The following is a 15587-nucleotide window of genomic DNA, read 5'->3' on the forward strand; positions in this document are numbered from 1 at the left end:
CCCTCAGCCTCCCTCCCTGAGCTCCGTCCCCCCCTCCATCACACGGTCTGCCCCCCCCCACCGTCCCCACAGTCCGTCATCCCTCCATCCTCGGAGTGGGCAGGAGCCCATCACTGCTATCACCAAGGACTCCCAGGTTGGTCACCAAACAGTGGACTGGAGAGGGCCTGGTGAGGACCAGTTCCTGCCTTCCACCTGTCCACCTGAGAGGTGAGGCCGGCCAAGGCAGGAAAGGCCCCGAGTGAGTGCCAGGGGGCCGGTGTGCCTGCCTGAACCCTGACATCATGGAGGCGTTCACTGAAGGCAGCCACCTGGGGCTTTCCACACGAGGTGTTGCGTCGGGAAGAGCACCCAGAAGGCCACTAGGTGCTGCCTGAGGGATGGAGTGTGGGACTTGAGAAAGTACCAAACGGTTCTTTTATCCCTTTCCGGAAGACGGAAGACCTCAGTGCCACCAAGAAGCAGCAACCCCTCAAAACCAACGACAGCTGTCGGCGAGGTGTAGACAGCGTGGGCGCTCCCGTTCTCCATGGGGGAGGCCAGGGGCTGCATAATGAGCGTTAATGCCCTTGGCGCTCACGCAGGGTCCGACAGCGCCGGATACGCGGGGCCTGCCGCAGGTACACACCGCACTGCGGGGGCCGGGGGAGAAGCCGTGTGTCCCCCCGCATCAGGGACCCCCACACACTGCTGGGCAGGAGGCTGTTCCCTTTCCCGAGGCTGAGGTCACGGCCACCGCCCGGTCAGTGCCCCCACTCCGCTGGATCTCAAGAGAAGAGCAAAACGCCTCAAACTCACAGCGGCTTTTAACTGCGTATTGGCATGAAGGGCACGAGTGATGGTTCTGATTGGTCGAAGGTGCATCTTGGCTTCTTTGTCTGTGGTTTGGGGCGACAGCCCTGGAGTGAGGGCTGACCTGTCCACCCAAGTCTGCTCTCCCGGCCCGGGGTGAGCAGGACGTTTCCAGCACAAAGGTCAAACACGGATGCTATTTCAGGCTGCAAACAGCTGTGAACACCCGGGGGCCTGGGTCAGCCCTTTTGCAGAGCAGAGGTGAAGGGTCATCTGCAGAGCCCCAGGGAGAAGCCTCATGACCCCGCCCGGCCTGTCCCGGGGGGGATGCTGCCCCGGCCTGTTGATGGGGCAGGAGCAAAGGAGAACCCGCGGGTGCTTGCTGGTGATTGGCTCAGCAGTGTGGAGACCAAAGTGATGAGCAAGACCGTCGGTGCCGGGCAAGGCAGCTTCCGGGGACGTTGCCGTGGGACACAGGCTGCCCGGGTCCTACTCTGTCTCTAGGAGCAAGATCTCGAGTGCGGACATGACAGGTGGGGCACCCTCTGAGGATCCTGGGGTCCCATGAGTCAGAAAGGTCCCAAGTCACTCTCTTGGTTCCCTGGGGGAGTGATGACTGAGCATTGCCGTGTCCCCGCCAGACACCTTGCTCCGTTTCACAATGTGGGGGCACCACTGGGAATTAGGCAGGGGGCCTGAGCAGAGGGCAGAGGCTGCTGCTGTGTTCAGGGGTCAGGAAGATGACCTCTGAGCCGAGGCCTAAAATCGGAGAAGGAGCCAGCGTTCCAGACAGAGGCCTTCTCCAGCCCCGGCTTCTCCGGTCCTCGGGAGAAAGCCCACCTCAGCCCATCCGAGTCTGGCCGGGGGTGCAGGGCGGCCAGCCCTGGGGGACACTTCTCTGCGCGCGGCCTCCCGGGGGTCCAGTGAGCTGAGACGGCACAAGCGTGCACGAGCAGTGCGCCCCGCAGCCGTGCGCGTGCCGGTGGGCGCGTCCCTCACCTGCCCCGAGACCTGTAGCTCGTGATGGGGGCTGGCGGGTGTGTCAGCACGCGGGGGCCTTGTGGAGACCCCCTTGGGAAGCGGGAGGTGCGGGGCGTCCAGGCTGCCCTCCTGTAGTGTGTCTGGTGAAAATCAAACCAGGTTTCCGACCAACACAGGTTTGTGGTTCTGTGCCAGGCCCTGGCTCCCACTGGATATTTGGTTAAATGTAAAATCCTTCTTATTCCTGAAGATGTTTGTGGAAACAACAGGAAGGCGGTCATGGGCGTGTCTGCCTTGAGGAGAACCCTCAGCAAGGTCAGGGGCGCTGGGGTGGCCTAGAGCCCGTCCCGTGAGCCGCACGTCCTCAGTGGACAGCAGGAGTGGACTGTGAGGCTGAACGTCCCCGGCGCCTTCCAGAAGGAAACGTGACTGAAGTCTGGTTGAGTTAAGGTTCTCAGGCGGACCCTGATCACATCCTCTTCGAGGCCTTCCAGAGCCATCAACGCTGACCAACTGACCGTTTTTCTCACTAATTGACACCAGTGTGAAAGATTCCATTCCGTCCCACTGCTAACGACTCCAGGAGAAAGTAACACAGTTTGGCTTAACTTGCTAATTTAATTTAAATTTTTTTTTTACTGCGATTGTATTTTTTCTCTGTAAAATGAAGAGTAATTTCGTTTAAAATGTTTCCAACCAAACATAAGTTTCTTGGTTCCCTTGAGCAAGTTCTCCCCCAGGGCGTTCAGAGAAGCCTAAGGATACTGGGTTGTCACAAGCAGGGGGATGTAGGGGGGTTTCTGGCATCGAGGGGGTGAGGCCAGGGATACCCTCCAGAGGCACAGAGGCCACACCCCGGAGAATGATCTCCTTCCGAGTGTCGGCAGCTGCCGAGGCCGTGGTCTGGAGACAGGCGTTCAACTGCCGGGGCCCTGGGGGTGCTCGGCGAGCTGGGGAGGCCGGGCCGGCTGAGCAGCCTGGCTGGGCACGTGCACGCACGCACGCACGCACACGCCGAACGCAGGGGCCTGTCTGGACGTGCTGGGGTCTCCCGTCCCGCCCCTCTGTGCGTGGATGGTGATCCTCATCATGGCCCAGGAGTGTGCCGTCCGCACACACAGCTGCCCTTGGGATGCACCCCGTCCTGCCTGCGCCTGGGCGCTGTGCCGTCCCGCGTCTTCACTTCGGAGGGAGACGAGGCTAGAGAGGACAAGCGGAGAGCTCCGAGGTATTCCTCAAGAGAAATGTGGTTTTGACACCAGTAGGAACAGCATGGCACCTGCCCAACCACATGACCCCGACTGGTAAGAGTGCCCGAGCAGCCACAACTGAACTCTTTCTCCCAGGGCTGCTCACAGCTTCCGGACCTCCGTCTGCCTGCTTGGCCCCAGGTGGGAGGGGGTGTCGGGACCACCCTCTGTGTCGACGCTCACCCTGACCAGCGCAGGGCAGAGAGGGATGACTGAGTTCAGGCCCTGGCCCCCCAACCGCAGCTGCAGGACCTGGGCTGGTCGCTGCACCCGCCAGGGCCTCCACCTGCCCAGATGTGAGTGAGGACTGCACCAGCCCCTCCCTCCCTAAGTGCCCTGGGCGTGAGTGAGCGACTAAGACTTTCCTCCCAAATACATACACGAGGGAGTAACCATACCATTCCATTCAGGAGACCTCTCTTTGTATGATTTCCATGGGAATTTGCAAAATGACCTCCCCTTCCTAGAAGAGATGGGAAGTCAGAAATACCTTAGTCCTGGATCTGCTCAGTGGCGTTGTGGATGCAGGAAAATCCATTCAGCACCTCTCAGATCCAAACTCATGCAAATGTTTATCTAGAATGGCTCACATGTTCTATTTGCTGAAGAACGAGATGTTTCTCCCTTGTTTTATTTTGTGTTTGTTAAATACCATTTTACTCTGTCCGTCCTTAGCTACCATGGAAACCAGCCAGAAGGCTGCAGATACCAGCCTAGTTAAATATTTTAAATATACATGCTTGCAGGCAAACAAAATGTACTATTTTTCAAATGCATATTGAAAGGCAAGTAGGACGTAGAGGAATGAACTGTCAGGACAGACTTTAGTGCCTCTTTTGTTTTTAAGAATCTGATTATCTTCCGTGAAAATCAGTGGCAGGTCTGACATTGGGGGGCGGGGCACGTTATTTCCTTTCTGGAAGCACCTGTAACCCGAGGGCATAAGGACGCGGTGAGAACAGGAAGGGGGGGGGCATACCTGACGCTCGAGTTCCGGGAATAAACCCTCACCACCCCTGTCCCGTCACGGCAGCTCCAGTTTGCGGCGCAGGATGGTGCGTCCCCTGACCACAGACCCCTGACGATCCGTGATCTTGGAACCCTGGGCCCTACGTCGTGTTTTTACGTCTGAGATTGGCCACTTACCCCAACGTTAGGGCCGTGCAAGAACGGGCAGCTGAGATGATGTCAACGGGTCTGCGGTCACACTGTGCGGAAGAAGTCCCAGGGGCCTGCAGGGCCTGCGCTGGGCCCCGGCGGATGCAGGCTGCCTAAAAGGGAAAGAGGTGCCGGCGGCAGTCCCTGGCGCCTGCTCAGTGTCATGAGTGGGAGGGGCTTCTTTCTTTGTGCGAGTGGAAAAAAAGAAGCTTGCGGCCTCACCAGGGCCCCAGAACCTTCCATCCTGCGGGTGCAGGTGTCCCTATCCCCGGAGACTGGGGTGCCCGGCTCTCAGCCGCACGCGGTGACCGCACAGAGAAGGGCATGTGCACGGCCCAGCCGGGAGGGTGGGAGAGCAGGTACAATCAGGGAACTTAGAACCCGTTCCTTCCTCATTATGTGCTGATCAGATCGCAGCCTCAGGCTCCCGCCCCTGAGGAAGCTGCATCTGGGCATCAGGGGTCTGCAGGGCTGCACCACCCATCAGAGAAATTAGGCGGCGTCGGCTCAGGGGAAGGACACGGTGGGCTTGGGGGGGGGGGGTGCGGTGTGTGTCGTGAAACAACCCCCCCCGCCCCTTGGTTAAGAAGAAGCTTTGAACATCAGTGGACACGGTGCCCACATGGCATGTTCCACGGGGAACTAACTTGAAATTTTTTCCATAAATTCTTGTATGAAATCAGATGGATTCATCCCCTTGACATTTCCTTGAAAGTGGAGGGAATTTGGGGTGCTAAGGAAGTGTCCAGCAGGTCAGCCCAGGACCTGAGGACAGCGTGGGATGGCCTGTCGGGGTGGCAGGCTGTCTGTCATCTGTGACCCCATCTTCGGGGTCTTAGAAATGCGCTCCTTGGGATCTGGAAAGGTGGGCATTCTGAAGCCGTTTCCGTATTTGTTCTGCCTCCTGAGGGACTGACTCCTGAGCTCCCCTCGGGAGAACAGCTGAGGCTCCCTTGACCCACCGCACTTTGCAGAAGCAGCAAGTGGCCCACGTCTAATGACCTGCGCGTGGGAACGCAGTCCCGGCCCCCACCGCTCCTGCTCCCACCTGGGCCTGTCTGCTCACGACATCCTTCGCTGGGCCTTGCCCACACGCTGCCCTTTCTCTAGTGTCCCCATGCATCTGTGCGGCATTTCTGTCCACGTCTACAGCACCGTGGAGCTGGTGCTTGACCCCAACGCCCCCGGGAGAACGCCCACCACGCAGACCGCTGGGCCCCACCCTGCAGAGCCTGATAGGTTGGCTCAGGAAGGGGTGCGGCGGGGCCTGCCATCTGCATCCCTATCACGAGGAGATAGGGACATATTCACCCACTAACCCACTGATGCCCACCTCAAACCAAGTTGGTGGGGAAGGCACCCCAGGGAAGATATCCGGAGCTTCCGTATTGAAGGCAGACTCCCGATTATTTAGGTTCCCTTGTTTACCTGTGAAGGTAAACCTCTGATGTTTGTTTGTTTGTTTTAAGATTTTTTATTTATTTGAGAGAGAGAGAATGAGAGAGAGAGAGCATGAGAGGGGGGAGAGTCAGAGGGAGAAACAGACTTCCTGCTGAGCAGGGAGCCCGATGCGGGACTCGATCCTGGGACTCCAGGATCGTGACCTGAGCCGAAGGCAGTCGCTTAACCAACTGAGCCACCCAGGCGCCCCACCCCTGATGTTTTATGAGTCGGCTTAACAGCTAGTGCTCACACTTGGCTCTTAATAATTCTGTGTCCCTAACAGGTGAATGCTTAGATAATAGAAAATATGATGAATTGTAACTTTTTGCATGTAGATTGGAGGAGGTGCATATGATTATAGCCTTCCCCTGACACTATTTTTCTTTTCTTTTCTTTTTTCCCTTTTTCAAAAAAAAAAAAAAAAAAAAAAAAAGATGGTAATTTAAATCCTGCCTTGGGTCAGTTTTGCATTATTCATCTTTCACTGGTGAATTGATAATGGAGGAAAGTGACCCAGCTTCTTCCTCATCTTGCGGAGTCCCTAAAGACCTCACCTGGAAGTCACACTCAATTACACTCATAATCAGACACAGAGAACAATCCTCTGGTACACGGAGAGCAAGACCGGGCAACCCAGAGCTGCCGGGAGCATAGGAAAATAATGTGCCGAGCGAGGGGCCGCCGGGAGGAAGCCAGGCTGGGGACAGTGCCAGCAGATGGCTGTTGGGGTGCAAGCTAGGACGAGTGGGGGGTTGGGGGGACATGATGGCTGTGTTCAACATGCAGTTTGCCTGTGGATCAGGGGCCTCGGTCTCAGTGAGACGGATGGCTGTTGTCGTCGGTGTTTTGTCCTTCTGTTCTCGGGTCCCTTACCTCCCACCTCTTTCCCTAAAAGAACAGCCCATGTGCTGAGTGCAAGGGCTTCCTTACATTATCCCAGAGACCCGGCCAGGAGTCACCTGCCAGGGCCAGATGAGAAGTCTGGAAGGACCTTAAGGCCAGCCGTCCTGGGTCCCTCAGGCCCCCAGGAGCCATAGAGGGTCTGCAAAGGGACCAGCCCGACAGCCTGCGCAAGCACGGGATGCTACTCTGTCCTTGTGAAGTCGGCGTCCAGACTCCCGCCCAGCAGCAGGATTACCCTTCCCCAAGTGGAGTGAAGCCGATGCTCGAGGCCGGTGCCTCAGCCCACTGCCCCCACCCCAGCTGTCCAGGTGGCCCCAAAGCAAGGAGCTCATCCAGGCCCGAGAGTGGGGAGACTGAGGCCCAGAGGCAGTGAGAGTCGCACCCGAGGCCCCACCCCCCGCACTGGGACCCCGGCCTGAGAAAGTCCCCTCGGCTGTTAGCTGTCTTAGAGCACCATCCGCAGAATAACTCCAACTGATTAAGACTCGGTGGAGAGAGGCGATCTGAAACGAGACACACTTTGTAAATAAAAGCCGATTAAGAAACAGATTCAGGGCTTCACAAGTGAGAGTCTGCACCCCAGAGAGGCTGGGCTCCACGCCCCTCGTCTGCCCCTTCGGGGAAATGCCCCCGTCAGTGCGCTGGGCAGGGCGGGCTGTGTCTGGGGCACCCGGGCACCTAGACTGTGTCCAGGGCATGACTGGGATGTACAGAGGGGAGGGAGGGAAGGGGTGGGGTGGGAGGCAGGCGGGGAAGGCAGGTGGGGCTGCAGCCGTGTGGCCAGGGAGACCAGAAGCCCGAGGGAGTAAGGGGACTGCTGGGGCCCTCCCACACCCTTGTACCCTAATCCAGGGGCAGAGAGCCCATCCCTCCTGCAGCCAGAGGTCATGCCCTGCCCTTCTTGGGGAGGCCACCATGGCCAGGGGAAATGCCAAGTTCGACTGCCAGGGTGGACTCTCACGCCTGCCCATGGCCAGAGAGGATGCCAAACCCTGCCTCAAGCTTCCAGAAAGGGGCGCATGTCTCCTCCCTGGGCTGGATCAGGGCACCCACCTGTGCTCACTCTTGCTTCACCTGGGCTGTCCCACACCTCCCCACCCACAACCCCTGGCTTAGCCCCTCCCCCACTAGCCAGGCAATTCGGACAAATTCCTTCTCTTCCTCGTGCTTCAGTTTCCTTACCTGGGCTATAAGGTTATAGGACACCCCTAAGCCCACCTGCCCTCAAACCTGTCCCTCTGAACACTTGGGGCTTATTCCAGGCCCGGCCACCACCCCCAGGTGTGCTGGCTAAAGCCCCCGCTACCCTCTCCTCTCTGCGCCCCTGGGAATCTAGTCCAGCCTGCAGAACCCCATCCAGAGGGACTCTTCTCAGGCTTCTTCTCCCCACCATGAACCTGACAATGGGGCTGAAACCCCCAACCATCTGCCCAATGCCCTGGATATCACCTTATCACCCACACTACCCCCCGGTAAGGGCCTCCTCAGTTCACAGAAGAGGAACCAAGGCTTGGGGGTGCAGGGGGCAAAACAAAGACTGACGGGGCCAGTGGAGAGCAGCCCTGCCGACCCTGGGTTGCTGCCCCTCCACCCCACTCTTCTTCTAGGCCCCAAACAGCCCTTGAACTCTGCCTGGTGTTTGAGGCACCCGTGCTGTCCTCCTTCTAGTCTGCCCCTTGGCCATTCCCTCCCAGTCTCATTCCCCCCAACAACAAACTCCTATCCACCCCTCAGTACCCTGCCCAGGTATAATATCCCCCATGAGGCATTTCTGCCCTCCCCAGATGGGTTGAACTGCATATACCTGGGTGCCAGTTTGAACCCTGCCTGGTCCTGGCTCTGTGCTGATCACTGCCCTGTGGACAGAGTGGCCGTCCTGAGGACTAGATCGCAGAGAACCTGGGCCCGTGGCTCCCCTGCAACCCGGACGGCCATCACTCATCAGGGCTCCTGGCCTGCCACTCCACACGAGCACTTAAGGGTGGAGGCTAAGGGTCACTTGTTTTTTGGTGCTTAGGAAACGTGTGGAACCGACATTTAAGTCTGTCCACTGCATTTGCTCTGTGCCAGGTGGGTGGCCCTGAGGCCCTACAACCTCCCGGGCCGGGCAGCGCCCACGGTGTGGGGCCAAGAGAATGCCCCGGCCCCCAGGGCAGGGCGGAAGTTTTCCTGCCCGGGCAGAGACAGGATGACATGGAGGTCCGCAGCCTCTGGGGCCTGATCTGACCTGCTCTGGGACTTGAGGGCACAGGCAGCACTCTGGGAAGCTTGCTCCAGCTGCCGTGTGCACAGGGGTTCCCGGGAGTCCGGTGGGGAGGCTGCCAGAAGATGGGACATGGGATCTGAGCCCTGGCGAGCAGTAAGGGCATCAGGAAGAGGAGTGCACCCAGGGGCAAACTTCATGTGGGGGTTAGGAGCAGGGGCACAGCCCAGGGTGCAGCCCGGCCTCTGTGTGGACAACAGAGCCCGGATCTGGCCGTGCTGAGGCTGGGGGGCTCTGTGGAGCTTTCTCGTGAAGGGGTCTGCAAGCTCCAGGAAGTTAACCTCTTAACCACATCTTCTTGGATACCCAGTAAGAGGACAGTGGGACCAGGTGATTTCCTTGGGGCTCTCTGTCCTGTCGATCTGCAGTTGTGAACTTGGTGGGATCCAGCAGCCAAGACTCTCCCCGACCCCCCCCCCAGTAATGAGACCTCTGGCTTGGCTGAGCTGTCGGTAATGACCCAGTGATGGGGTTCGGCTAACCTATCACGATGCCAGGCTTTTGGTTTTGAGAACATTGTGACATGGTACAAACATGCACACAGACGTGCAAACACACACATGTGTGTATGTACACGCGTGTGCATACATACATGTGTTGCAGATATGTGTGCGTGTGCGTCTATATGTGCACACACGTACACACGTGCCTTATGCATCTGTGTGCACACAGGTATGTACATATACATATGCTCACACGTGTGCGTGTGCATCTATATGTGCACACACATGTACACACACACCTGAATGCACCTGTGTGCACACAGGTACGTACATATACACATGCACACGTGTGAGCATGTACATATACACATGCTCACACGTGTGCATGTGCGTCTATATGTGCACACACATGTACACACGCACTGAATGCATCTCTGTGCACACCCGTACGTACATATACACATGCTCACACGTGTGCATGTGCATCTATATGTGCACACACACGTACACACGTGCCTGAGTGCATCTGTGTCCACACAGGTACGTGCATATACACATGCTCACACGTGTGCGTGTGCGTCTATATGTGCACACACGTACACACGCGCCTGAATGCATCTGTGTGCACACAGGTGCGTACATATACACATGCTCACACGTGTGCGTGTGCGTCTATATGTGCACGCACATGTACACACGTGCCTTATGCATCTGTGTGCACACAGGTACGTACATATACACATGCTCACACGTGTGCGTGTGCGTCTATATGTGCACGCACATGTACACACGCGCCTTATGCATCTGTGTGCACACAGGTACGTACATATACACATGCTCACACGTGTGCGTGTGCGTCTATATGTGCACGCACATGTACACACGCGCCTTATGCATCTGTGTGCACACAGGTACCTACATATACACATGCTCACACGTGTGCGTGTGCATCTATATGTGCGCGCACATGTACACACGCGCCTTATGCATCTGTGTGCACACAGGTACGTACATATACACATACTCACACGTGTGCGTGTGCGTCTATATGTGCACGCACATGTACACACGCGCCTTATGCATCTGTGTGCACACAGGTGCGTACATATACACATGCTCACACGTGTGCGTGTGCGTCTATATGTGCACGCACATGTACACACGCGCCTTATGCATCTGTGTGCACACAGGTGCGTGCATATACACATACTCACACGTGTGCGTGTGCGTCTATATGTGCACACACATGTACACACGCACCTTATGCACCTGTGTGCACACACCTGCATACATAGTCGTTAGCTACAGGAACGCAGAGGTCACGTTCATATCGTCCTCCAACTCTCAGCCAGCATTTACTCAGCAATACAGAATTCAGGAAGACACTGGGAATGAGCAGGTGTCATCCGTTAGGAAATATGGAATATTTATAAATAATGGAAACATTGCTTAGAATCCGTATAATTGTGCACCAGTGTTAGGTGCCACGTTCTGAGTGGGCCCGGGGTTGCTGCACATCCAGAATGACCTGCTGGATCCATTGGGGTAACCGATAACCCACATGGACGTCTCCCCCGAGAAGCGGGTGCGTCTTCCAGGCCGAGGCTGCACGGGTCTGGCATTGATTTTCGCCAGATTTTGTTATTACGTATGTCTCACAGCTTTAAAATAGTGGCAAATATGTGCAATTTATTTAAACAACACTAGGGAAATTAACACCATGCAGGCTCATCCTAAGCAAATGAAGATAAAGCAGTTGAAAAAAAAAACAAAAACGGCTTTATGAAAACGTTTACAGTCCTGAGCCTGAAATGCAGGGAGCTCAGGTGAGCGTCTGCTGGTCTCCGAACATTACCGGGGGGTGGGGGGGACACCTGTGCTGTCTGCACCATCGCTGGGGGAGGCATCGGGGGAAGCCACACATGACCAGCACCCCCTCCCCGAGCCTGTGATTGTGGCTGGGGCTCCGTCTTCTCATGCAAGGCTCCCAAGTCTGGCTGGCTTCCCTCAGGCAGACACTAACCCAGCCCCTTCTCCTGGGGCAGGTACCTGGGGACAGGTGAACTAGTTACCTGTGGGTGGGGAGCCCCCCGACAGGAGAGTGGAACACATCTGTCCCCCAGTGGCTCGGTCACACAGACTGCAGGCAGTTCTTGCGTCTTCAATGGGAATAATGATTTGTGCCCAGCCCTCCGCACAGGTAATTTGAGGACAGGTAAAGGGGGCACAGAGACCCGGCCGTGAGGGGTGGCACTCAGCCAGGTGCTCTGGCCTCGAGGTCTGACTCCCGGCGTTCAAATCCTGCCTCTGCCTCCTGAGCTGTGTGACCTTCGGAAGCTACTTAGCCTCTCTGAGCTCCCCCTCTGCCTCCCTAGTAAAGTGGGGTTGAGGACACTTCCTACTGAATCAGTGAGGGGGCGGGGGGTCTAGGCGGAGACCACGTGGAATGCTCAGTGCCCCGAGGCATCAGCTACTGACGGAGGCGGGGAAGGCGGTTGTCTGTGCCCTGGCTGTGAGGGGACAGTGTGCAGCCAGGACTGGCCTAAATGTCGTTCTGTGAAGCTCACTGAGGAAACTGGAGATGTGACCCCATCGATGTGTCATCGTTAGAGCCTGAAGATGAGTCACAGCACCTGTTAGCTTGACTCGAACAGAAGTTGGTATCATGTCACGTTGTGTAGACATCAAGGCCACGGGAATATGCGTGTGCGTGGGGATCTGCCACGGGATACGCACACCTTGCATGGCTCCCTTCTGATGTAGGGCAGCGGTGGCCTAGGAAAGGTTTTTGGTTTTCAAACACCTGACTGCAGGAGCTCGAGGCCCTGAGACAGCTGGGGCCCTGGGGGGAACGTCCCCGCGGGGCTCTCTCCTTCCAGTGGGGCTCGTCCAGATGGGTTTTCCCATTGATTCGGGCATTTGGGGCCGATATGAGATTTTTTTTTCATCACTTAGGCAGTTTTGTCTGTTTTTAACTTATTTCTATGCAGCTCTTTTGCAAAAAGGAGTGGGCAAGGTTCTCTGTCCACAGAGGGCAATGGTAAGACCACCCGGGGCCATCTTGCTGGATGGACCTGGAGCTCAGGCAGAGAGTGGGACCTGCCATGACTGGAGTGGTGTAGACTGTAGCCAGGTGCAGTGGGCGGTCCCCATCCAGGGCTCTCTCTGCCATGTGAGCTCTGAAGTGCTGCGTGTTCCCGGGGGTCTGCGCGGGCGCCATCCGTGTATGTGGGGAGTCTACACAGTTGCCGTGCTTGTCCATGGGGGTCTGCTGGCTCCTTTAATTATAGAAAATCATATACATTGTAACATTCAGAAATATAGAAAGGTAAATGGAATAAAGTAAAATAAAATAGCGTAAAGCTCACTGGTGATCAGAGAAAACCACAGTTGACATTTTGATGTATTTCCTTCCAATCTTTTCTCTGTCCTTAAAAAAAAATGGAGATTTGGTTACGTGTACACTTTGGTGTCATTCTCCACTTACCATTATTTTACGGACATTTCTCCATATCCTAGTCTTCAAAGAGTAGCTTTCCGTGACTGTGTAATCTCCCAAGATATGAACACAGCATAATGCATTTAACTAGTATTTCCTGCTATCAGATCTCCAGAGGTTTTTTCCTCATATTTTTATTATTTTATATATGCATAATATTATTATAAAAACATCTGCAATGAACGTGTTTATAGGGAGATTTTCATTTACATATAGTTTCTTTGGGACAGCTGTGGAGCTATTGGGTCAAAAGCCAGGACATTTTTGGTTTTTTCACTGACGTACAGTTGACATCGAGGATGATTTTTGAGGGTCTGGGTGGTCACTGGCCCACAGCTTGCCGAGGGTTGTGGTCAGCACCCGGCAGTGTTGGGCCCCAGCAGCGTCCAGCCCAGTGGCTGCCTGATAGGCAGGGGCTGTCATCAGTGTAACTGCCATAGCAACCCTGTGAATTTAGTGCTGTTATTACCAGCCCTAGTTTATAAAAAAAGCAGCTGGAGTTCAGAGAGATGAAGCAACTTGCCCGGAGTCAGTGAACCTTTGGATGCACATAAATACTTGCTGAATGCCAGGTCCCACACACTCCACCGTCACTTCTCCTGGCAACACGACACACTCCCCAGCCCTGAGGATCCATTTGTTTAGTCTTGTCAGTTTGATAGGTAAAGAGGATTTATTACCTCAATTTGCATTATTTGATTACAGGGAGATGTGTACATTTTTAATAAGTCTACTGATTTTTATTTTGCTGTTAATTTCTATTCAGGTCCTTTCCCCGTTAACAAAAAGATTTATTTTTTTATTGATTTGCAAGAACTCTTTATATAGTGAGACTGTTAACCCTTTGACAGATTTGTTGCAAATGATGTATGCCAAATTCATCAACTGCTTTTAGGGTATGTTTTCATAAATAAGCGTTTTAAACTAAAATGCATTTTCCTTTGTGACTTTTTCCCCCCATTCTTCAGGGATTTAAAAGCTCTGGTTCACCCTATGACGTATTCTTCTGTTTTTACGGTTTCTTTCCCCCACCATGCAATTCAGCAATCCATTTTGTGACATGGGTGTCTTGCTAGATTTTTTTCCTTAACACTTAGCCGCGTCCCCAAGCATCATCCAGTCTTTCTCTGTTGATGGAGAACAGAACAGATTCTCTGAACAGATGCCTTTTCCTCTGCACGAAACTTAACCAGACCTCTTTGGCTCTTCTCTCCCCGCTTCGGGCTAACGCCACAGAAAGGGAAGCAGAGTGCCGCTCTGGATGCCTCTCAGCCTCCCAGCGACATGCTGTTGCCGTGGCCCCAGCACCAGAACGCCAATGGGCTGAGGAGACAGAAACGCGACTGGGTCATCCCACCCATCAACGTGCCGGAAAATTCCCGCGGGCCCTTCCCACAGCAGCTCGTGCGGGTAAGTGGAGACCCCTCCTGCTGGATGAGGAGGGTCTCGGCTCAGTGCACCCTCTCCTCCAGGATCTGGCAAGTCAGTCAGTGGGGCTTGGAGCCGGGGGGGGGCACTTGTCAGGGAGGGAGAGCGAGGGATGGTCTGCACTTGGCGTCTAAACCTTTTCAGTAATGAGATGACACAAGACAGAGAAAGATCAGAACAGCAGTCACGTCCTCTAGGGAAGCTGGTCCTGCTGGACATGGGTCATCTCGCCCGTGCTGATGGAACGGTGCAGGGTGGTGACTTGGGGCCTGGCCTTTGACCTCTGACACCTTTCTCTGCTCACATTCTTTTCCAACTATGACTAAGACTCTGGAGGGTGGAAAGACAGTGTGTCTGTGATGGTGGATGAGGATATTGGCGAGAAGCCGGAAATCTTGGGACTGACGCTATGACCCCAAATCCGGCACTTTGGCGGCCCTCAGATGAGCTCCTCCGGTGGGGTCCTTCAGTGCACCTGCTCCCAGCCCCCACCACAAGGTGCTTTCCCCCGGAGAAGGGAAGGATTCATTTTACAAATTTGTTATTTCAATAATCCAGGCCATCAACTAGCATTTCCTTCTTCCTTTTGAAGAAAATTGCAACCCAATCTGGACAATAATTTGACAAAATGATGGTGAGAATCCCATTAAGTAGTCCCCCATGCACTGTGGACTATCTCACCCTGCTTGGTGGAAATGAGGGTCAGTGGGGCATCCTTAAGGGGCTGCTTCCCTTCCTCAGACTGATTAGCCTGTTTTGTTTCCCACTCTGCTCAAGCTGGAAGCCCGGTGTGTGTTTAAAATGCAGAGACCAGGGGCGCCTGGGTGGCTCAATCACTAAGCCTCTGCCTTCGGCTCAGGTCATGATCCCAGGGTCTTGGGATCGAGCCCCACATCGGGCTCCCTGCTCTGTGCGGAGTCTGCTTCTCCCTCTCTCTCTCTGCTGCTCCCCCGCTCGTTCTCTCTCTCTCTCTCTCACATTCTCCCTCAAATAAATAAATAAGATTTTTAAAAATAATAATAATATAATAAAATAAACTGCAGAGATGGAGCAGAACAAAGCAGGGGGACCCGCGTCAGACGCCCCACCACACACACCACGCCCACGGTGATGGGCCATAAACCCGCGCCGGTAGCAGGCCGAGCGTGGGATGTGGTGATTGGCAACGGGAAGCCTGTGTTGGTTTTCCTCCCCCAAGCCCAGCCCCTAAAACCTTTGGAATTATCAGAGAGCTGAGAGCGCTGGAGCAGTCTTTTGTTATGTTAATGATGTGACTTTTGGAAAGTCCCCTGAGGAAGGGGGCTGGTGGCCGTTGCTGGGGGAACCAACCCTAGGATTAGAGGCGCCCACGTTCAGCCCCACCCCCGAAACGCTGGGTCGAGGGAGGGCCTGGAGGTTGAGTCAGTCACCAGTGGCCGGTGACCGAT

The 15587-nt window shown here is 55.2% G+C and overlaps 1 protein-coding gene across 1 annotated transcript in view; it reads left to right on the forward strand.

Moving 5' to 3' along the window:
* Positions 1-15587, forward strand: part of CDH4 (cadherin 4) — a 530242-nt gene that overhangs the window by 396274 nt on the left and 118381 nt on the right. The window contains exon 4 of the mRNA XM_036105351.2: positions 13969-14142. Coding sequence (XP_035961244.1) covers positions 13969-14142 — 174 coding nt within the window. The remainder of the gene's footprint in view (positions 1-13968; positions 14143-15587) is intronic.

Source organism: Halichoerus grypus, chromosome 10 (genome assembly GCF_964656455.1).
Source record: "Halichoerus grypus chromosome 10, mHalGry1.hap1.1, whole genome shotgun sequence".
NCBI lineage: Eukaryota > Metazoa > Chordata > Mammalia > Carnivora > Phocidae > Halichoerus > Halichoerus grypus.